The sequence below is a fragment of the Labrus bergylta genome, chromosome 23 (assembly GCF_963930695.1).
Source record: "Labrus bergylta chromosome 23, fLabBer1.1, whole genome shotgun sequence".
Lineage (NCBI taxonomy): Eukaryota > Metazoa > Chordata > Actinopteri > Labriformes > Labridae > Labrus > Labrus bergylta.
In genome coordinates, this window is record NC_089217.1 from 14,400,151 (window position 1) to 14,422,816 (window position 22,666).

Consider the following 22,666-nt stretch of genomic DNA (forward strand, 5'->3'; position numbering starts at 1 on the left):
TCGGCCTTCAGATTTCACCTCTGTGACCAGATCGTGTGCTGGCTGTAGCTTTACACGTTTCTGATGTGCCATTAATTTGATACTCAGCGCAGGGTTTCCAAAGTGTTTATTAGCAAAACAGGCAACCTACGTCACCTGGATCAATAGTTATTTCTGCTGACGTTAGACGAACTTTAACATTTTAATAAAACGAACACATGCGTGTTACAAAGTAAAGGAGAAAGGGAAAGAGGAATGACAGCATTTTAGCATCTTTTGAGGTCAAATAGGTGAAAACGTGTTTTTAATTCCATCACTTAAAGCAACAATGTGAAACTTTTCCACCTTAAAAAAGTTGTTCTAAAGTCGATCTAATAACAAAAATCCAATTTCCAAAGATCGGCCCGGTTGCCTGCCAATAGTAATATAAGTTCGGCAGCGGAGCCGAGGTGTTCTTCCGAGAAGTTGGTACAACTTTACGGCACCAGTTAGCCCGTCTCTGCACGGTTTGATACAATGACTGAGGCTGAGAGGACGAGGACGGTGACGGATGAAGCTAAGAAGAGCAGTCGTTCAACCAAATTATCAAAATGCCAGAAAATCATCTGACCTATCAGGAGATCAGGCCGTCATCCTGCGTCCGTGTGTACTGCACAACCGACACCGAGCGCCTGGTTCAGCCCGTCTAAAAAATCAGATCTGAATCGTTTTTAAATCGTACAGTGTACAACCAGCTGTATAGGGGTTTTAATGAATTCTTACAATCCACGAAAACACTTTTCAAAAATGTGACGCATGCAGGAGTTCTGCACTTCCCATGTGACCCATTTAATCCCTTAAAATTACTTTCTGTATAGTTGAAGAACCTCCAGTATAACTTGAGTAAAAAGTAATATAACTTTTTGTGTAATGAAGTTTTATCACTGTCATTCTAAAGCATCCTATCATAGCATTTAGTCGAAAGTGACAGCAGGTGATGAGCCCCTAAAGTTTAAAAATCGTATCTTTTAACTGACCTTTCCTGTTAGCCTGTTAGCTTGTCAGGTCATTTCTTAGGAAGCATTTAAATCGAGCGCCGACCTCGTCATCCGTGCTCAGCCGGGGCGTTGAATGAAAGTCTGCTGAGGAAAAGTGATTTATGCAATCTTTTGTTGTCATTAGCAGCTATTGAGATGCAACTTTAAACGAACTCTCTCTGCTCGTGGTCATTTCAATGCAAACAGTCAACAACACCCCCTTCCCGAAAACTTGTTTCAAATGTTGGTGGAGCAGGTTACTTGTATTATTTTTCCACACACACACACACACACACACACACACACACACACACACACGCTCAGCTTAGTCATTCATCATTAGCCACCCCTGACCATTATGTGTCCATTTTGGCCCTCCTCACCTCGCTGGTCAATCAGGTCTTGACGTCCTGTGAGTTTGGCCCGCAGCAGTCTGGCCTGCATGCTTAATTGACCGCAGCGAGGGCACCCCGGGGCTCCCAGGGGCCTCCAGGGCTTTAACAACCGTCCTCATCCTCAACGGGCCAGACTGCTGTTCTCACCTGCTAACTGACTGCCGCCTCACAGTCAACATGCAGGTGTTAGAGTGTCCCGCTGCCTAATTAAACCTTTCCTGTTCCCTGCAGGACCTCCAGCAGTGTCTATTGAAACTTTTACAACAGAGCTACGGAGGCAATGAGCATAATTAGCCTGAAGTACGACAGGGCAATGGAGAGGTCGTAAATTGCTCTACATGTTGAGGGTGATAAAATTCACGCCGAGACAAAGATGTGTACTAGAGCCACACAGCAAAGAGAATACATGCAGTGTGTTAGCTGCTTCTATTATACAACTGTGCTCTCCAAGAAACCTGGAAGAGGTTTACAAGCATTTTCTCCAGGGGACACCATTACCATCTTTTTTTTTTTATGAAGTTATTGACAGGGTTCCCTCGGATCCTAAATGCCTTGTTAGAGGTCTCAAACTTTAGATGTCACTTTGACTCAGGCATGTCTTAATACTTCTACACTGTCTAGTCAGCGTTAAATTAATTTTTAATTATCTTTATTGTGGCTTTGCTTGTTCACATGACAATTCACTGAATGTACAGCCGTTGTGTTACGTATACACATGAACAAGCCCATGAACTGCGGGCGCTGGTGTCCTATGTGCAGAGTCCCGATAGCAGACGGCCCGGGTTCAAATCTGAGCTGTGGCTCCTTCCCCACTCTCTCTCTCTCTCTCTCTCTCTCTCTCTCTCTCTCTCTCTCTCTCTCTCTCTCTCTCTCTCTCTCTCTCTCTCTCTCTCTCTCTCTCTCTCTCTCCCTGATTTCTTTCTTCTTTCTGTCTCTAAAATGGCATGAAAATCCCAAAAAGAAACCTTTAAAAATATTAATTATAAATATTTTGATTTGAAAAGATGCAGGAAATGTAGGTTCAAAGAAGGACAAATGGGGAAATGGAAGTTTAAAAGAAAATTGGCTTCAAGATTAAAATACATGGAAATGGTCAGCAGGGAAGAACAACGATTATCAGAAGAACTTTTTTAAACTTTGAGACAATGAGAATCAAAGTTGAGTCAAAATCAACAAACATAAGCACAGATGCTTATAAGCACGGCAGAAATAGTATAAAATAGTATCTTTTGGGCGTTAAAAATGTCTTTATAAAGGCGTACATTTAAAAAAATAAAGTGTGCAGCAACCCTGATTTGGAGCCTAATCATACATTTGTTTACTGTAGGCTTCAGGAAAGAGGGAAAAAAGTGAATAAACATGAACTCCTCAAACTGTGTGTGGGAGATGTTTGAATGATTTACAAACATGTTCCAGTCACGCACTCTGAATCTTCCAGCTAACATCCTGTTTCTTAATTTTTCCACAGAAACGAAAGCGAAAAGAGAAGGATGACAGCGACGCCGTCAGCCTCTGCAGCTTCGACTTCAAGGTAAATCAACGTCATTATCACCGGACACAGCATCACGTTAGATCATATAAACGACACCGGGGATGTTCAAACCATGAGAACACGACTTATTTTTTTGGAGTTTGTTTCAGCTGCACCCATTTGTCTTTTTAACCCTTGTCATAGTGTTGAAGAAAAAGTTGGTGATATGAACACAGCGACTGATACAACAGGAATAGATGTCCTCAGGTGTAGGTACACAAAGATTTAGATTTGCTCCTGTTGTTTTTTTTTTAGCTAGCAGCTGCACAACAGGCTGTGATGCCTGCGAGGTAATCTGTAGGCATTCATGACAAAATACGCAAACTTAAAGTTCTTGTTTTTGCCAATGACAAGTTAAAAATTAAGTGATTAAGTGAAATTAAGTTAAACCATAACAAGATTTGATGTAAAAATAACAACGCGGAAGTAGCGGCTGAATATTCGGCTGTTTTTTTTTTTGCTGGAGGAAACTGCAGCTCAGGTTTTAAAGAAGAAGTTTGAGCAACTTGGGGCCTTTGTATCTTTGGTATGGTAACAGACACAGCATGTAAACTAGGCCTCTTATCTGAGTGTCTCATCTGTTTCTACATACACTCTTAATGAGTAAGCATATCAGAGGAAGACATCTAGATAGAGCCATCATGTGTTTCTTTGGAAGAGGAGGCAGTCGAGGTCTGCTGTTTGTTACGAAGAAGCAGCTTCTTCTCTTTGAGAGATGTGAGGCTGCAGGACTGGCCCGGTTGGAAAATACACCTCACTTTGTGCGTGGGTGTGTGTGTTTTAATGAGCACACCTACATCTCTCAGTGCTTTCTTTATAACCAGACCAAATGTAGTTTCATTATTATTTCCTCCAGACACGTCGGTTATCAGACAGAAAATGTTTTTCTGTTAGTCGTCGCGCTCATATTTGGGTGTAAAACTCGTCTTGTGCTGAGGGTTACACAAATGTACTGAACGGTTTATAATGAACTCAGGGCCTCTCGTCTTGTCCCATACAGGCTGTTTTTGTCCTGTGCCCACAAGAGAAGGATTAGCAGAGACATACAGCCTGAACTTCTGTAACCAGTCCGATCAGTTGCTGTGATTCTAAACTAAACAAAGCTCAAACAGAGCTGTGCAGAGTCGCGGGGCCGCTCCTTGATTCATATCAGCACAGCGCCCAGCGTTCTGCCCTGACTTTATTTTATTTTTCTAATTGAGCCTCTTGTTGTGCAGATTAATCCCCGCACACCGTGTTCGCCTACAGGAGCAGTTAGAAGAGTTAACCATTTGGCTGCTGGTTTACGGCTGAACTTTGGCTCCGACTCCAAATGGAGCTTTTGTGTTTATGAGGCAGAGCCTTAGAAAGCTGCTCTTTGCAGGAATTAATTTTAATTAGATTAAAAGGCTGCAAACATTTACAGTACTTAATTAATGGGTTTCTCTGACTGCCAAATAAGGTCTTCACATGTTCTCTTCTCTGGCCACCAGTCACAATCTGAGGACATTTTATTTATTATGATATATGGATCACAATTTTCATATGTGAGACTAAAAACGGGGAAAATAAGAACATGTGTGTTGCTTGAATAATTTTGTCAGTGTTTGATTGTCATGAAACTTTGGTGCCTACTTGATTTTTTACACTTTAAAATAGTGCATGTGGGCTGCATATGACTGATTGTGAATCATTACAGAATATAAATATGAATTCCCTGGGATTGCACATTGTGTGAATAACTAGTATTATATAAATAAGTAGGGATACACCGATGTACGGGTTTAATGTCGGTATCGGCCAATATAAGCCCTGTTGACACACATCGGTAAATAGTGTGGCATGAACCGATGTCAGTAGCCGATGTTTGTCTGTTTTGTTGAATCAATTTAGTGCTGTCATCTAGTTCTCCTAACTACTGATTCAGAGAAGAAGTTTTGAAGTAGTTTGAAGAAGTGTTTTGACTTTATTGGGCAGGACAGTGGATAGGGTCAGAAATCAGGATGAGAAAGAGTGAGTAGGGAATGATGTGCAGGAAAGGAGCCACTGTATTTAGATATTATAGCAATGGCTAAGGAGAAGGGGGATTAGATCACATGTGACCCTGTGTCATCCATTCAGCTGTACCACAGAGCTGACGGATTGTTGTGTCCTCAGACTGTCCTGGACGTCCTGCTCTCTCTCTCTCTCTCTCTCTCTCTCTCTCTCTCTCTGTCTGTCTGTCTGTCTGTGTTGTTTTAATAGAGTTAGCAACATGCTCTCCACAGGCCACGTCCTGCCTCTGATCATGCCCGAGTGCTTTTTATGATGTTGCCACTACATGATCTTTACTATAACTGACGCACATGATGTTTTAGGTTTCATCACCGGAGCTGCAACTCGAGTCTGAATTCTCTGAAAAACTCAGAGCTGGAAAAGTGAAACCTTTGGGTTTTAAACTTTCCATTCACTGAAAACTTTGTTATTTGAAGATGTCAGAAAAAAATAGTTCTGGTAAAAATGTTGCACGACAAGCGTCAGGGCTGAAAACTCACTTCTAAGAATGGTTTCCAGCAAAAAGACGAGGAATCGACTATCAGTTCATGAAATTTAGAATATGGTCGCCTTTTTAAATCACCTTATATTTAGATTTATAAAGATATACCATGCAGTTATGTGTCAGATTATATATTGGAAAGAAACAAAATAAAAGGATTCAAAGCTTTATTTTGTTAATATAATAAATAGGGCTGTTGAAATGAATCATTTAATCGATGCATCGCGATGCAGACTAGAAGATTAATGCATCGATGCAGGGACAGGACGTAATCGATGCTGACGAGGGTTAGAAAAAAGCTCGGTGACTTGACTCGGTGTCTCTTTAGCCGACCGCAGCACGGATTAGCATCTTCATTACAGCTAAAGGTGTGTTTAAACTGATGCCTCGCTGTCTTAAGTCCAGGATTACTAAAAGAAGGGGGCTGTGGCGGTGACTCGTGATAAAGTGAGCGGCTGTAAACGCAGTTGACTCCCGACCATAGACTGTAAATATTACTCCTGACACAGCGTCATCGAGAATCACGGCAAGTGCACCTCCTCAATGATAAACACATTCTATAAAAGTCCCCGGCCTATCTGAAATTGTACTGCTTTTAATGTGAAACATTCATAACAGGAAATGGGGTCTTTACAGCCGTAGCAACTTAACACAACTCGTCTGAACTAAAGAGGATAGAAACAAAACTAACCCTGAACAAAGCTCACAGCTAAAGGCTACAACGTCCTGAGAAGAGAACACACAGTGACTTAAAAACATATTTCACTCGTATAATAAACTAAACACACAAAAATGTAAACTTATCGCCTATACTGTAGGCTACCTCTATAATGTATTAATTTTAACTTACAATGTAAAGATATTGATAATGACATTGTTGTCTAAAGCACTTTTTAAATGATACAAAATGAGTTCATATTTATAAGACTGTTTGTCTCTGTTTATGAAAAAGTAGCCATGTGCAGTAATATAGAAAATTGAGGATGAATCGTAATGCATCGTGATATCGAATCTAATCGAATCGTTGACTGGATAATTGTAATCGAATCGAATCGAATCGTAAGACCAGTGAAGATGCACAGCTCTAATAATAAATGTCTTTGTAGTTAGTTTTGTCTGATAATTTACAGAAGAACACAAATTCATGATTAAGCCACTGGAAACTAAATGTACCTTTATCCTCCTTCATCATGCATCATAGGAAGAATCTGAAAATGATTAGAAATGAGTTATAAAATATCTCATCTAAGTTTCTGCAAACTGAGGTTGGAATGCTCGCTTTTGGCTCGGGTATTTTAATTAATACTTTTCAAAAAACAATTGTAGTGTAGGTACAAGTATCTCCAGTTAAGTTAGTGAGTAGAGAGGCTGTCACAGAGGTCCTGGTCTAGGATGCTTTTTCGCTGCAGACTGACAGCAGAAACCTTTTCTGTGAGGACGTCGAACAACTTCTTAATGTCTTCAACTTCCTCGGCCGACGGGATCTGCTTTGGACCCATTTAGCCCGGTGTCACTAGTTGTTTTAGCACCATTAGCTGGTCAGCAAGCTGTTAGCTTAGCGGCTAGTTTACTATTGACAACTAGCTCCGCTCCTGTTTCTTTTAGTCCTTTTTACAGCATTGGCGTCTTATAACAGACCAGAGGTCAAACTGGTGGTCTCATCAGAAGGTCCAGTGTCCGTAATCCAAAATCAGCAATCAGGAAAAAAAAAAGCCAAACAAAACACACAGGCTGTGTCTGAAATTACATACTACATAGTCAAAATATATAAACTCCATACTAACCCGACCGTTCGCATGTTGTTAGCAACATACTAAAGTACTGGTCACATGGTGTACTTCCGGTCTGAGCTCCGTTCAATGAGCTAGCATCAAGCTATCAACAGTATGCAAAAGTTCATTTCTAATACAGCTAGGTAGTCATTTTAATATCATTTGGAAACTTGTAAAATGTATATCAGCACAGCACTTTCATTTTAAACCGCTAGTTGGCTGGCTTAGCAAGCTCTGCTATTGGACAGTCTGAGAGCCGCAATGCATTATGGGAGATTTTAGCATGTCCAGTACGCTACCGATTTATACTTGCCGATCTAGTAAACACCCGGGTATTTCTCATATACACAAAATTGCATGCTATGATTTTGGATCATACTACAATGTGATGTAACATTAAGTATGAGAGTTTCAGACGGACAGGAAGCTGTACGTGCCCAGGATTGCTGTTGTATCATTCTGTATGGTATTGTGAGTTTTCCTACATTTCCCATCTCTTGTTGCACATCAGAACACTGCAATAGTTGCTGTCGGGCCTTTTGTACCTTTAACTGGCGAGCTGTTCTAGTCCCCTCTATGCTGCAACTACAAAAACATCCCGTGTGTATAATCTGAATGAAACTTCCCCTCTTCACATCTACCTGAAATCTTGTGTTTTTTATTTGTGTGTCTCAGGTGAGGCTCTATCTGTAGATCAGCATTCAGTGTACAACGCGTTGGCGGTTTCACTCCGACTCTTAGTTACCTCGCTGTTTGTTAGCAACCAGGTTGTACTCTGGGCGTGTGCACACCTACAGAACAAAACACAAACGTCTATGAGTAACCCGAGGACGTTATTCTGGTTTGTGCGTTCTGATGTGTTCATTGTTTCAGCGGGCTGCAGAGTGATTACATCACCGTCTACTACATGTTCGGTCTCCTCATCTTCTTTTAATCGTAGCATCGGAGGAGTGGAGATATTTATAGTCCTCTGCCCGCAGAACAGAAACTTTCTAGATTAAAAGAGGTTCAGATCATTGGGTCACACCCAAACCGGGGGGCCTGATTTAGAAATAGACTTTCTTTAAACCCTCAGGGGGGAAGGTGGTTTGTTTTTTTTAGCTTAACAGAGAGTACATTTATTAGATTCCCTCATCACAACCCGAGTATCACCGCCCAGTTCTTTAAGATTAAACTCAGAGAATTAAAGTTGATACTCCTAAAGTGGCTCATTGAGCACTTTAACAAGCTTGTTAATGATGTGTATGAAACCTTAAGGCCTTTTAAATTGAATCTCAATTTGAGATTTATGTGCTATGAAGCCTTTAAGACCTGCCGCTCATGATGCAAACATGGTGGCAGTTAAACAGGTCGGTTTCATGTCAAATTAGCCCCCACATCATTCTTATGTCAAAGCCACAGAAGCTCGTCTTGCAAGGTCAGACCTGCTGACCTTTTCATGAACGCGGCTCAGGTCAGATAGTCATGAAATAAAGTGTGTAGCATGCAAACAAACATTAAATCCTTGTTTCATTCAATCCTCATCTCTCAGGTAGACAAAGAAGTTAAAGTTCATTTAAAAAACCACATTAAGTACTGATGGTGAGAAAAATGATAACCTGGCTCAATCCCCCCACCCTTCACCAACGTCGAGACACAGCAAAACCGGGCAGCTGGAGTGCACAGAAAAAAAAAACGAGTTCCCGCGGTAACTTAAAAGATTCACTTGCAACAGCACGAGATAATACGATGTATGTGGTATAGAAACCCTTATGAAGACATCAACAAACACACATAAGGTCATTGTTCTCAACCGTCCAAACAGAGTGTTTTATTCTGAAAATAAACCGGATGTTTTACTGCAGATTCTGTGTCTGACTTCCTGTCACGCTCAATCGATTCTGTGGTAAATTGATGCTCCGGCAACAGTACGGCAGCTTTCAGTGACAGCTTACGCATCCTTATGCAGCGGTCTTTGACGTAACATCTGGTGTTTCCATGGCAACAATAAACCATCTGTCATGGTGGCCGCCACGAAAGACAAGTATAAAATGTATGTATTAAGTAACTAAAATTGTGCATAATTTTTTATTTAAAAAGTGGTTAAAATCACACACACAAAGTCTGAGAAAGACCAATCTGAAGAAGTCGAGGCATCAAAGGAAAAGCTTTGTTTATTTTTAATCCTCATAAAAATGTTAAACTCTATCTTTAGTATCTGTTTATGATGCTTTACACACACTTGTAGCTGTATTAACATATTTAAAAAGTTGCTAACCACAATAAAAGAACCAATAAAGGATCTTATTACCTTTGAACTAACATTAATTACAACAACTAAATTAAACACGGAGTAATGAAAGCAGCCGTCGCCGCTCATCAAGCGCTCTGTGTTGGAGCGTTTAAACTACTTATTATCATGACTCCACAGAGCGTTATATGGTGATACTTAAGTGTGGGGATGGTGTTACACCCCCTGTCAGGTGTAGTATAAGCTTTTATTCATTTATTTATTTAACAGTGACATTTCATCACAGTTTTCACTTTGTTTTTCTCTCCCTGGATCTCATTGTTTTTAAGGACTGATTCAAAGATTCGAGCACAGACGTATCTTTCAATCCTTGTGAAACCACACACGTCATCAAGGTCACTCGGGCCCTGATGTGAAGACCAGTTGTGTCTGGTTTTCTCAAGGTCGAGGTCACAGTACTCCGCTGTCGTAGCTCCAAAGTCTCTGAAGCACGCTGCCTGTACTCGTTTAGTCTGCCTCCTGCTTTAAAACACATTTTTTATTCCGTGGCTCTGAACTCGATTCAGGGGTAACTTTCTTCTCTTCTTATCACATTAGGTCGTTTTGATTGTTTATTTCATGCAGGCAGTTTTTGGGTGTAAACAAAATAGATTTAAACGATATTGTCTTGCCCTATATCTCATTTGAAAATCTATCGCTAAATCCTAGAAACCGGACTTATTGCCCCGTCCTAAGAACCGTTAAAGAAAAGTGCCCAATAGAAACTCACGTTGCTGTTGAAACCGTTTCTGACTGACTGATTCTGATTGGCGTGACGTCTCTCTGGAGGCAGTAAACAAGGATTGGCTCGCAGACTTTGAGGCATCATGTTTTTTATACATTGATAGAGTAAATATGATCGAGTTTGCAGACTTTACTTTTCTATCATTTTTAAAACACTCACTGTTTTGTACAAAAGACTCTTAAGTATGAGCTGGAAGGCGATTGTGATTTACGCTTAGGTGGCTTTAACTTTGTTTCTGTGTCTGCTTTTATTGCTTCATGCGGGCACTGGTTGGCCGAGCGGTTAGGTCGCACTCCTCGTGGTCAGAGGCCGTGCAGATGGTCCGCATTTGACTCCAACCTGCGGCCCCTTTTCCCGCATATAATTCTCCCCTAACTCCTCCTGATTTCTGACTCTATCCACTGTCCTGTCCTTTAAAAATAAGCAGAGAAAAAGCCCCAAAATAATGCCAGAAAAGCAGGAGAAGGAAAGACATACAGGAAATGTTGACAAAAAAAGCGAAATATCTGAGAGGTCAGTTGCTGCTGGAGGTTCAGTCCAGGCTTCCTCCTTCCTGTAGCTGCTGACCCTCCATCAGCAGAGGGCAGCAGCTCCTCCACCGTCCTCTCCTGTTGTTTTGAAGTCACTCAGCAGCGCTCTGCAGAGTTTCTGCTGCCCCGGAGCTGCCGGCTTTAAGCTGCAGTTATTCTCTGAGCGTCGTGTCCTCACTGCTGCTGATGTGGAGCTGATGCTGAGCTCAGGCCTCCAGGCTGAGTCCTTCCTGGCACGGCACAGGTTAGACAGCGGTGAAACTCCACGGCTCGCTGCATTACTCATCAAACTCCAGTGTGAGCACAAATGGCGAGTACTTTTGTGTGTGTGTTTTGGAGTGCAAATCACAGCTCTGCTCCAGCTGCAGCTCCAGCAGCAGAGCGGCCGGGCAGGCTCAGCCATGTTGTGTTTGGGTTTTATAGACGTACAGATGATTCAGCCCAAGGTCTCCCCATGCAGAGTGAGTAACAAACCAACTTCACATGGTGTCTGTCTGCTGCAAGCACGCACAGACAGACACATTCACTTTTATAAGATCCACTCTGACTCCTCAGTCTGCATACTTCTCCGCTCTGCTGTCTTATCTTCGTCTCAAACACAAATCCTCATCTCTCTTTTTTCTTTCTTTCTTTCTCCTGAGACTGAACTCTCTCGTTTCGGGGGCTTATGGGTGATGTAACCCAGACTCAGCGTCCTGTTGGTCTGCAGCAGATGATCCCCCCTCACCGCTCGGTCAACAAATCCCAAAGAACAAGGTGTCAACATGCATACACCTCCCATCAGCATCTGTGTTTTGCCACGCACACACTCCCAGCAGCAGCATGAAAACATGTGTCCTGTTTCACACCTTTGTGTTGACCCAGGAGGACGAAGCAGAGCCATGGCCAGGCTTGTCCATTTGCCCACCACACACAAAATGTGACCCACATTAACCCTCCATCAGACCTCACACCTCCACTTTCTGCATTTGTGCACCAGCTGCATGGGTGTGCAGAATCTGTGTCTTCAGGTGTGCTCGCCTCGGACATGTGTGCGTCTTCTCGTCTGAAGCTGCAACTAAGAAATCTTTACATCACTATCAAACTGCTAATTATTTATACCGTTGATCTCGTGGTCAGTCGTTTGAAAATGTGTCAGACTTTTCTTTTTCTTTTTGTGATTGATGCTGTTGTAGACTAGAGTCGATAAAATGTCCCAAAGTGCCGTCTTTAAATTTCTCCTTATGTCAAACCAATACTTGGGGCGCTAGATGTCGCATGCCCCATGTACAGAGGCGGTAGTCCTCGTTGCAGCGGTCGTGGGTTCAAATCATCATATGTAAAAAATGTATTTTTAAAACCACAGAGGTTCCCAACATGAAAAAATTAGACACTTATTTTTTTGCTTTTCTATGTCTGATTTATTTGTCGATTATAGACTTTGATGCTAAGTTCATCATGATCATGAAGCCAGAGCCCACAGACACGCCCCCCCCCCCCTTTATCAAACCAAGAGTTAAAATCCCAAAGACTAATTATGCACAATAAAGTCGTCACATTAAGTTAGCTTGAACCAGCTAACGTTCATATTTTTACTTCAAACATCCCTGAAAACATTTTAATCTCTCCTCAAAGTATTAATCTGTGAGTTTGATCTTTGTTCTGTTAATCGTTAATGTATGAAGAAGATCTTTGATGTGACTGTTTAATCGTCTTTACTGAAACTGGTGAACCGTTCCCTCCTTATATAAGTCAAATCAACATATGGAGGGGGGGGGCAGTCGCACCCAGCCCCCCAGTCGCACTGAATATACAGGTTTCAGTTCAAACATGTGGCCCAGTGTTTCTCTATTGATATTCTAATTGCTGGCCTCCCCCCTCGTCAGCTGATGAGACTGATAAAAGCTCTGTTTAAAGCTGAGAGTATTTCTCCAAAGAGCAGAGAGCACTTAGACACACTTACACCTCGCCGTTTGTTTATTGACTGACATCAAACTACAACCTGTCAACCCCCCCGATACCAGAAGAAATGTGAATGTTTCTTCTAAATGCTCAAACACGTCACCGTAATGCTGTCTTTAAAAGTTAAAGGATACAAACACTGTATGAAGGACGTGGAATATAAAAATGTTTCTTACTTTTTAATTCCAAAATGATTTCTTTATTCGACGTTTAAGCAACAACTAAATGTTTCCTTCACACATTTCCGGTGTGATATAAAACATATGTTATGTAGATTTAAAGAATAATGACACTCATCACAGAGCTCATTTAAAGACGAGTTCAAGAGCTTCAGTTTCTACATAAATAGTCAGAAGTTTGTAAAGTTGAGACAAAGTTAAAGTAAGAAGATGAAAGAGATGAACAGTTAGAGGGACAGAGCACATTGACGCGCGAGTCTCTAAATGAGTTTAACCGATGTGAGCTGCGTCACTCCTGCAGCACCTGAGCAGGTGTTCAGACAGCGAGCACGGAATACACCAAAACGAGAGCAGCAATCCATTCAAAACAAGAATAAGACAACATAAAGCATGAAACAAAGCACACTTCAGTACATTTGAGTAACCTGCAGATGATTGTTAGGACCTGTTTTTGTCTTTTTATAAACAAAATGATACAAAAACAAATCATAAAACTTTTAAAACAATAAAAAACGCTAAAAGACGATTTGGAAGGCGTTACACTGATTTAAAGACAACAATAGAACGAGAACAGCACTACTGTAGTTAAACCTGCAGATCTGGATTATTTAAGACATACAAACAGATTTAAAAAAGCCCAAAAATCATGTAAATAAGCTTCAGATTGCAGCAATACTATAAATAATGTTTAATAACTCGAGGGCATTTGAATAGATGTCTGAGTCTGCTAACCATGAAAAGGATCAAAAACAATTAGTAGTTGCAGAGTTTGTACAGGATCAGCTCAAATATCTGAGGTCTACAGGGACCTATATAAAGAAGCTGTACTCCAGCTCTCTGAGAATAAACCTGTGTCAGTGTCAGACATGGTTCGGTGTATTTCCAGCTTTCATTCGCCCTCATCACAGCTGTTTGTGTAAACTCCGTTTAGCAGAAAGCGCTTCCCCTGATCTTTAAAATTCTCACTACTGTTTTCACCTCACAGAGCCTGCGGGCTGCTTCTCTCTCTTTCTGAGTAAACCTGATACCTCCTCATCTTCAGACAGGAGGGCTGAGCTCAGGCTGGGCTCCGCCCCCCCCTCCCCCCCCTCCTCTGTCTCGCCTCCTGCTATAAAGCCCTCCCTCCCTCAGTGCAGCTCAGACCAAAGTTTAGATAGCGTGTGTGAGGATCCCCGTGCCATGAAGGGAGAAGAAGAAAGAGAAGGGGGATTTCATTTATTTATTTAGAGGGTTTTCAACTCTCACGCAGCCTTTACTTTATCATCATTTTTTGATTTTTCTCTCGTGTGGATTACTCGGACCTGACTCTTCAGGATTAAAAAAAAAAAAGGATATTGTGTTTTTACTCAAAGCTATGGTGGCTTACGATGAACTGGGTAGCTTGGTGCCTATCAAACGGACTCTGCAAGTGATAGACTACCAGAACCAAGCCAACAAAGACTTAGAGGTGAGATGCTTCGAAAAAAACAACTGTGATATTTCTGCTCTGTTTAGCTCTTTCTTTTTGGGTTGTTTGACTCGAACTCATTAAGATGAAGTAATATCTTTGAGTCAGATTGTGAGTGAATCAGTGCCTAACCCTGGTTTTTATCTCACTTGAGCACACACTGTTTTCAGGTGTGTGTGCCTGAGACTTTGAACTTTGTTCCTTGGCACTTTAAAACAATGCTTCAGATATTGCTTAACTTGGAGAAGTTAATCATTAGAGATCAAACTGCACCTAGAAAACACTAAGAAGTGATCTCACCCCCCTTAGAGTTGTGTATTCCCCCCTGTCTGATGTTAAATATGCATCCCAGCAGGCAGCTCTCTCAGCCTTGGTGGGATATGGAGAGTCTGTGTTCAGCAGGGGGTAAACTCTGAGTCAACACCCCTGCTTCCTTTTTGTTAAGGCTTTCTTTGCTTTTGAACTCTTAATATTTGCAGATAAACCAGGTTATTCGTGATGCAGCCCGCGAGCATTCCTTCATCTGCAAACACACTTAAAAGGACCCAGGTGTTTCAAACCCAGGTGTTCTCTTTGCACTTTAAAAAAAACTCAGCTCCTTTCTTCCTCTTTTTTGAGACTTCCTTGGTTTGGTTCTCTTTCGGAAGAGATTTCAGGAAAGTGCGGTTTCATTGACTGTAAGCCACAAGCGAAAAGGAGAAGTGTGTCCTGATCTTGCACAGTTTCAGCTTCAATCAGGACCATTCCCCCCCTCCCCCCCTCCCCCCCTCCTGCGGTGACTTATCAGTGACCTCGACTCTGCCTGCCCCGTTCCCAGCTCCTATCAGGCTCAAGCTGTGCAGCAGCCGCGGGGACACATCTGTGGTGTTCGCTCACTGCACACAGCAGGGTACATCAAAGGGGAAAGCACAGGAAGGGAGTTCCTGATGTTTATGAGCTTGTAATCTTAGGTTAGAGGAGTTTTTGAGGAGCACATCTGTACATCACATCACATCTGATGTGTGTCTACAGGGTCATTGTTCCCCTGATAATGGTAAACCACAAACCCCGGATCCGTCTGGTTTCCTGAAGTGAGCCAGACTCGCAGTTACTCCACCGAGTTCGCAGGTCAAACAGCCAGGAATAGAAACTTTCCCCCGTCTGTTTCACCGTACAGCTGATAAACACAGAGTGGGACCGCTGGCTTTGTGTTATTTTTGGACTAATTCTATTTGACAGGAAGGGAAACACCCTCCCTACTGTAACTTATGATTTCTACTTTTATTCCGTTGTCTACTGATACAAAAAGGTCACAAATTAGAGTCTTGACATGTAGCAGCTGCCTTTGCTTGCTTTGGCCACCAGAGGGCTTGCAAAGTTCTCATGCCTGTTTGTCTAACTGTTCAGGTCCAATGTGCAGACGGGGACCGCAGCAGACCGTGACTCGACCGCAGCAGCATCAGCTCACAGCAGACTGAGCGGATCTGTTCAACAGCTGTGTCCGCAGAGAGCCCGGAGCCTCAATGGCTGCTCTGTTTCCCAGAACTGCTGAGCCAAGGCAAAACCCTCATTTGGCCTGAGTCAGTAGAAAACACAAGCAGCTTTTCGCACTGATTTAGACAGCAAGCAGTCATTAGTGTGAGGTTTTTTTTAAATGCAAATTTTGGAAATGCTAATTACAGCTGCGGCGGCCGTCTTGTAGTGTGGACTTTTTGAAGAGGCTGAAATCATTACCTCAGATCTGCAGCTCTTTGATTCCTGCAGCCTGTTGTCGTTGGCACAAGGCCAAGCAGCTCTGCTTTCTCCCTGCCTGAGGGCTGGGTGAGGGGAGGAGAGAAGGGGGGGGGTCACCTGGGCCCAGGTGTGGTGCAGCTCTCACGCGAGGCCTGTCGAAGAGCCTGTCTCGACTCGCAGCTCTAAACATGGCTGTGCACCCCCTGCGACGCCGCACTGTGTAAACACTCAAAGGGGACAGATTCATTGTCTGTTGACAACCACTGCCTCCTTTCCCGGGGGACTCACAGCGGTGGTCTGTTGTACTGAGCTGTCCTGACACACTGTCCCTGCTAGTGCTGCTACTTTGTCTCTGCGGAACACAGATCAGGAAGCATTTATCTCACTGTTTGAGCAGATCCTCTCACTCTCAAGTGGCGCTGGGGCTGTTGTCAGGCCAGATAGTAGCAGGGGAGGGGGGGCTGTTGAACAGCTGAGAGCAGGGTCTCGTGCATTCCTGGCATTCCTCCAGACCCCTTTCCCCTTCCAGATCAGCAGTCAGAGAGGGTCTTTGTGCTCAGTGGGCTGTCCTGGCTCGAGACTCTTCACATGATGGAGCCAACAGCTGCTGGAGCTGCTTCCTCTGCCTGTCCGCCACTCAGCCAGCCAGCCAGTCTGTCTGTCTGTGGCTCGACTTCGGCTCCAGCAGCTCCGATTTCCTCCCCTCAAAAACTGGGAGTGCAGTCCATAATAAGGATTTATGACTCGACTTGATGTGTTTAATCTCAAGGAAGTCACACGAGAGAGTCTGGACTTGCTGCTGAGGTCTGCTGAGGCGTTACGGATTGATTTGTTCTGTGTAACACACAATGAGAAGAATTGCCTGACTAATCCCTTTTTCTCTCTCTCTTCTGCAGGAACCCAGCAACAAGCGTGTCCGTCCTCTCGGCAGGGTGACGTCGCTAGCCAACCTTATTTCTCCGGTGAAGAATGGGGCCGTCCGGCGCTTCGGCCAAACCATCCAGGTAAGAATGGGAACTACTGTGGTCAAGGGAAAACCTCTTCACTGTTCTGCATGTTGCACCAAACATCTTCAAATGCGACATCGTCTGACATCTGGGGTTTTCCTCTTTCCCACCATCAGGCCTCCTTCCGGGGGGATGGCAAGTCGCCGGGCGGGCCCCAGAAGCCTTGCAGCAAGGCAGCGGCCCCAACACCGCCAAAAAGGAGGAACAGCACTCTGTGGTCGGAGACGTTAGACGTCCACCAGAAGGGAACTTTCTCCACCAAAGAGATCAAGCGGCAGGAGGTGAGAAACAGCACTGAAGACAGTAAAATACACTTTGTGTCCTGAAAAGTGTTCAGGACACAAAGTGGCAAAGAGAAGTTTGTGGAAAGTTAGAACCCAGACAGTGAGAAGTTCAACCTGTCTACTAGGCTGCTTTCACACATGTGTGCAATATTTGTGTCAAATAGTCTAAATGGGGCTAAAAGCCATTCAGGGCTCATTTCCCAGTCTGTGTGAGCTCACATACACCTGACAAGCCAACAGAGCAGTGCTCTCCTGCCCCACTTGTCCAGCATATGTCAGACATCTTAGCCAACTGTTGAAACCCATAAGAGATGTAGTTTGAAAATCAAGTCAAGAGCAGCCAGAGCTGATCTCAGCTATTTGGCAGCAGCCAGGTTTTTAGATTGAGTCTAATGGTTGTAATAATGACTTCCTGATTCATGCATTTAGCTAAAAAAGTATCCTCCTCTGCCCCCTTCTCTCTCTCTTCAGGCCATATTTGAGCTGTCTCGTGGAGAACAGGACCTGATTGAAGACCTCCAGCTTGCACGCAAGGTTTGTACTTTTAAATCTCTGAGGCAAAGGGAGTACATATAAAGCAAACAGATTAAATCAAAGTCTGGCAGGGGCTGCATGTAGCCAAGCCAGGAACTATAAAAAGCCAGGAGTTACTCCTCTGTCTTTTTCTCGTACCCCTAAAGCTCTGCTTAAGATATTTTTAGCATACCCCTCCTCTGATGAGATGTTGTTATCTTACCGCTTTGGCTCTTCTCCCGTTCACAGGCGTACCATGACCCGATGCTGAAGCTCTCCATCATGTCCGAGGAGGAGCTGACTCACATCTTCGGCAACCTGGACGCCTACATCCCGCTGCATGAGGACCTCCTGGCACAGCTTTCTAAAGCCACAGGGCCTGATGGGACCGTAGGGCAGATAGGAGAGATTGTCGTGAGCTGGGTAAGCTTTCTATTGACTTCAGCTGTCTTTGATTCTGTTTAAACTCATCTGGGTTTCTCATTAAGAAGAGCAGCACTAATACAAGTGTCCCTTCTCCCCTGCAGCTGCCGAGGCTCAACGCCTACAAAGACTACTGCAGCAACCAGCTGGCAGCCAAGGCTCTTCTGGACCAGAAGAAGCAGGACCGACGTGTGCAGGACTTCCTGCAGCGCTGTCTCGAGTCGCCCTTCAGCAGGAAGCTGGACCTGTGGAGCTTTCTGGACATCCCACGCTCTCGCCTGGTCAAGTACCCTCTGCTGCTGAAAGAGATCCTGAAACACACTCCAGCTGAGCACCCGGATGCTGCGAGTCTGGAGGAAGCGGTAAGTCAAGGAAACATATGAGTTTGGCACAAATATTTAGATCTTAAAAAGTGGCAGACATTTAATATTTCGATTCCTTTTTTTTTGTTCAGATCACCATCATCCAGGGCGTGCTATCAGACGTCAATATGAAGAAGGGAGAGTCTGAGTGCCAGTACTACATCGACAAGCTGGAGTATCTGGACGACAGGCAGAGAGACCCTCGCATCGAGCAGTGCAAGAGCCTGCTGTGTCACGGAGAACTGAGAAACAAGAGCGGCACGGTGAGCACACACCCATAAAAGGCAGCCAGGCAGGCTCATGATACTTCCTGCCTCGCTGCTGCCCAAACCAAAACTATGATTTAACAATACGACTATGATGTTACACAACGGTGCTCTGGTTTTAATGTTTTCTTTTCCTTTCCTTCCAGAAGCTGCATGTGTTCCTGTTCACCGAGCTGCTGGTTCTCACACGCCCAGTCACAAGGAACGAGCGCCACTGCTTCCAGGTTTACCGACAGCCAATCCCAGTGCAGGATCTGGTGCTCGAGGACCTGCAGGATGGAGACGTCAGAATGGGCGGATCCTTCAGAGGCGCTTTCAGCAACTCAGACAAAGGTGAGGCTCGTCAAAGTTGAAAAAGCTTTTTAGTCGTCAATGTAGGGAATCGTATTCCTCAGAAATATTGTTGGTTGACCCGGAATCTGAATTGTCTTCAGTTGATAATAAGATAGTTCCTAGATTGATGTAGGAATAAAGATTGCCACCTGTCAAATATAAACATAAACTAATTCCACTTTTTCCTCTTTCTCCACAGCAAAGAACATTTTCCGGGTGCGTTCCCAAGACCCGAGCCAGGCTCAGTCCCACACGCTGCAGGTCAACGACATCTTCCACAAGCAGCAGTGGCTCAACTGCCTCCGCAGCGCCATCTCCGTCCACCGGCCCCTCAGCGAGCCCTCCACGCCCTCCCCGCCTGCCAGCGACACTGGCTTCAAACGCCGCCCCTCCTCCGTCTCCGCCATCATCCACATGGAGGAAGCGGATGAGAACTGCCTGCAGCCGACCTCTAAATCTGCCCCCACCTCTCCGTGTAGCAGCACCGCCCCAAGTCCCACCTCCACGTCTCCCTCGTCCCGCTCCTCGTCATCCTCTTTGTCATCTTCGACGTCGTCGTCGCCGCTGCTCTCCTCGCCCACATCGCACAAAACCAAAAAGGACAAGAAGTCTCTGTGTTCTTTAGGGAAGAGAAAAGAGACGATGGTTTGAGCTTAGAGGAGAAAATGGACTCCTGAGCGGACATTTGTTTGTACATAAAAACCAACGAGGAGAAGCGTGGGACTTGTATTTATGTGTGTCTGCGGCGTGCGTATTATTACAACAGTGTTCTGTGTTACTGTCCTCTACGGCAGCTATTTACCTTACCCCTCCATCCGAGTGCATCCCACAGAGAGACAGAATTCTGGTGACGTGCACGGCCTCCCCCCCACTCTGAAAAGGGAGGCTTAATGAAGAGCAAACACCTGTGTGTGTTGATTTCTTAAAGATAGAGGTGGTGCATTCAATCCTGTTTACTACTCAATTGATATTTAAGCATTATTTTAGACCTTATGTGGGGGCTAATGAAAGTTTTACATTTTTATATTCTAAAATGTATTGTAGTATTTTTGTAGGTATCATAAAGCAGCACTGTTTTAGCCTTTAGGTGAATTCTTTTGAGCATGTGTGGAGCAGAAAAAGAAAGACGAGAACCCCCAAAATGATCAGGTGTGCTACCCAAGGATAAAGATTTAAGAGTAATCAGAAGACGTCTTATTATTTTTATACATTCCTTTAATGACAGATGTTAGGATCAGGACACTATTTTTATTATATTGCATTCACTGCAGTCGGTGGCATTGATTTAAATCCAGTAACTGAAGAGATTTCAGTTTTTTTCTCTGTTAGAACAAACACATCATGGAGATCATCTGATGTTAAAATCGTGTCGGAGAAGAGGATTTTCATTTTGAAACAAAATTTTGAACTGAGCCATGTTGGTTTTAAGAAAAGCTGACTTTCAGAATGAATTATTTTTCAGTGTAGCATCTTGCATGGAGCTTTAGTTGTGGACACTGCATGCGCCCGTAGAGGCTGCAGGGTGTATTTACTCGTCCTGAATGGCAGGACAGTTAAACATGTAAAAGAAGGGTTAATAGAAAGTTGATGAAGGCTGAAGAGAAAAGAGAAAAGACGGAATAAGATGTGTTTTTGAAATGAAAGAGAGCAAAATGTTTGACTCCATTAACTTCCTGTTTAAGTTGATGTGATAATGTTTGCTCACAGATTGATGAAAGATGGTGAAAATCAAGTTAAGCGTTAACGATGGGACAGAAAGTATGTGAGGAAAAGTCGACAAGAGAGAAGAGTTTTTGTAAGTGAACAAAATGTTTGTATTGAAGAGACGGGAAAAAAAGAAAAGATAAAGGGGCAACGTGTTTGCCATGAACTGTATGTAATTCAAAGAACAATAAAGATCTGTGTAAGATTTGAAACTGAACTTTTCGCTTTGGATCTTGTTTACTTCACTATGACTCGAAACATTAGCTCATCATAGCGGGAAATAAAGTTAATTACTGTGTTACAAGCTTAGATAAAAACATTCATAACAGTCGGATGCCATATCGGCTAAAACCAAGGCTTAGCTTAGCACAAGGACTAAAATGTAGCAACATTAGTGTTTCAATACTCATTCACAAATTTGGCCTGAACATCTTGTTAGCAAATCCCTTAAAAAACAAGTTGTGGGCTGTGTTCGAGATCACACAATACTCACTATATAGAGATATGCCATTTTGTTGTGAATTCTGAGTAGCCTAAGCATGATCATACTCGATATAGTGCCCTAACTGAATCCCACAATGCATTGTGAAAAGTAGTGTACAACCGTTGGTCACTATCCAGACAATATATACCATCATGCATTGCCAATAAAAGCTTTTGGCGAGTGCAAAGTGGCTTCAATTTACTGCCCTAAGACGGAGAAGATTAAGTGTGAACAGGTGTTGCAAATTAGCATTTTGCTAAAAACACTAAGAGTAGTACATCTGGGACTTGTGCGAGGTTACAGCACAAATGTTACTGTATGTCCATGTCAAATAAACAAATAAATTAATAAACTAAAGGCCTCCAGTGCACTCATAACTAAATTCCTATGTAGCGATACTGGGGATCACTGACTTCGAACGCAACAATGACATTTACAGAAGATTTCCTTGCAAACGCCAGCTAGTTGCACTGAGTTCGCTGCTTTGAGATAAAACCCCCAAACTACTGATTTAACCACTGATTAGTTTACTGTATTTATCAATCAAACATGACATTTTATCAGAGAGCCACTGATTAGCTTGTAGGCTATCTGTACTTTACACATATTTGACCAAGCTAGCTATCTGGTTCTTTCTGTTTCCAAGTTTCATGATAAATTAAGTTAACAGGCCATCAATTATAATGTTAATCTGAGAAAACTGGTTGCTAGTCTTTATGCTGAACTAAACGCAAACTCCCAGTTTTTATTGGAAACTCAATCTCTATGCTAATCTTAGCTAACAGGCAGTCATCTGTATTTTAGCTAACACACTGCCAGTTGGTAGGCTAAACTCATCTAAGAGGTGAACCAGTTTTTGTTCTAAACATTTAGCTTAACTAAGTTAACAGTCTGCCATTTTTTATGCTAAACTTGAGTTTGCATTTTTACCTCAGTTAACAGGTTGGTAGTGCAGATTAAGCAAGGCTAAATTAATCAATTGCTGGCATAATTTACTCTTAGTTTAGAAGCACACAACCTCCCGGTGTGCATTTAAAACTAAGATGTCATTCTTTAGGCTAAGCTAACTTGCTGCTAATTTAATTCAAATTGAATGTAACAGCCTGCATATTCAATTTTGCCAGTTTTCATGCTAAATAAGCTAACTGACTGCTGGCTGGCTTACTTCCCGCTAGAACCAGTTTAAAATCTTAGCTGGTCATTAGCTCAGCTGGTTTTGCTGGATTGAGCTGGTGGGCTAGCTTTTCCAAGCTGATTT

At 43.2% G+C, this 22,666-nt stretch overlaps 1 protein-coding gene across 2 annotated transcripts in view; it reads left to right on the plus strand.

The window, feature by feature from the left end:
- Positions 1–21,141, plus strand: part of net1 (neuroepithelial cell transforming 1) — a 40,196-nt gene extending 19,055 nt beyond the window's left edge. The window contains exons 3-11 of one of the 2 annotated variants that reach the window (XM_020634792.3): positions 2,859–2,921; positions 16,929–17,036; positions 17,156–17,320; positions 17,795–17,857; positions 18,086–18,259; positions 18,364–18,621; positions 18,714–18,884; positions 19,034–19,220; positions 19,420–21,141. In XM_020634792.3, the coding sequence (XP_020490448.1) occupies positions 2,859–2,921; positions 16,929–17,036; positions 17,156–17,320; positions 17,795–17,857; positions 18,086–18,259; positions 18,364–18,621; positions 18,714–18,884; positions 19,034–19,220; positions 19,420–19,871 (1,641 nt within the window). In that variant the 3' untranslated portion in view covers positions 19,872–21,141. Of the gene's footprint in view, positions 1–2,858; positions 2,922–14,017; positions 14,320–16,928; positions 17,037–17,155; positions 17,321–17,794; positions 17,858–18,085; positions 18,260–18,363; positions 18,622–18,713; positions 18,885–19,033; positions 19,221–19,419 lie in introns of those variants that run through there. The other variant, XM_020634794.3, reaches the window with a different exon arrangement.
- The last annotated feature ends 1,525 nt before the right edge of the window (positions 21,142–22,666 follow it).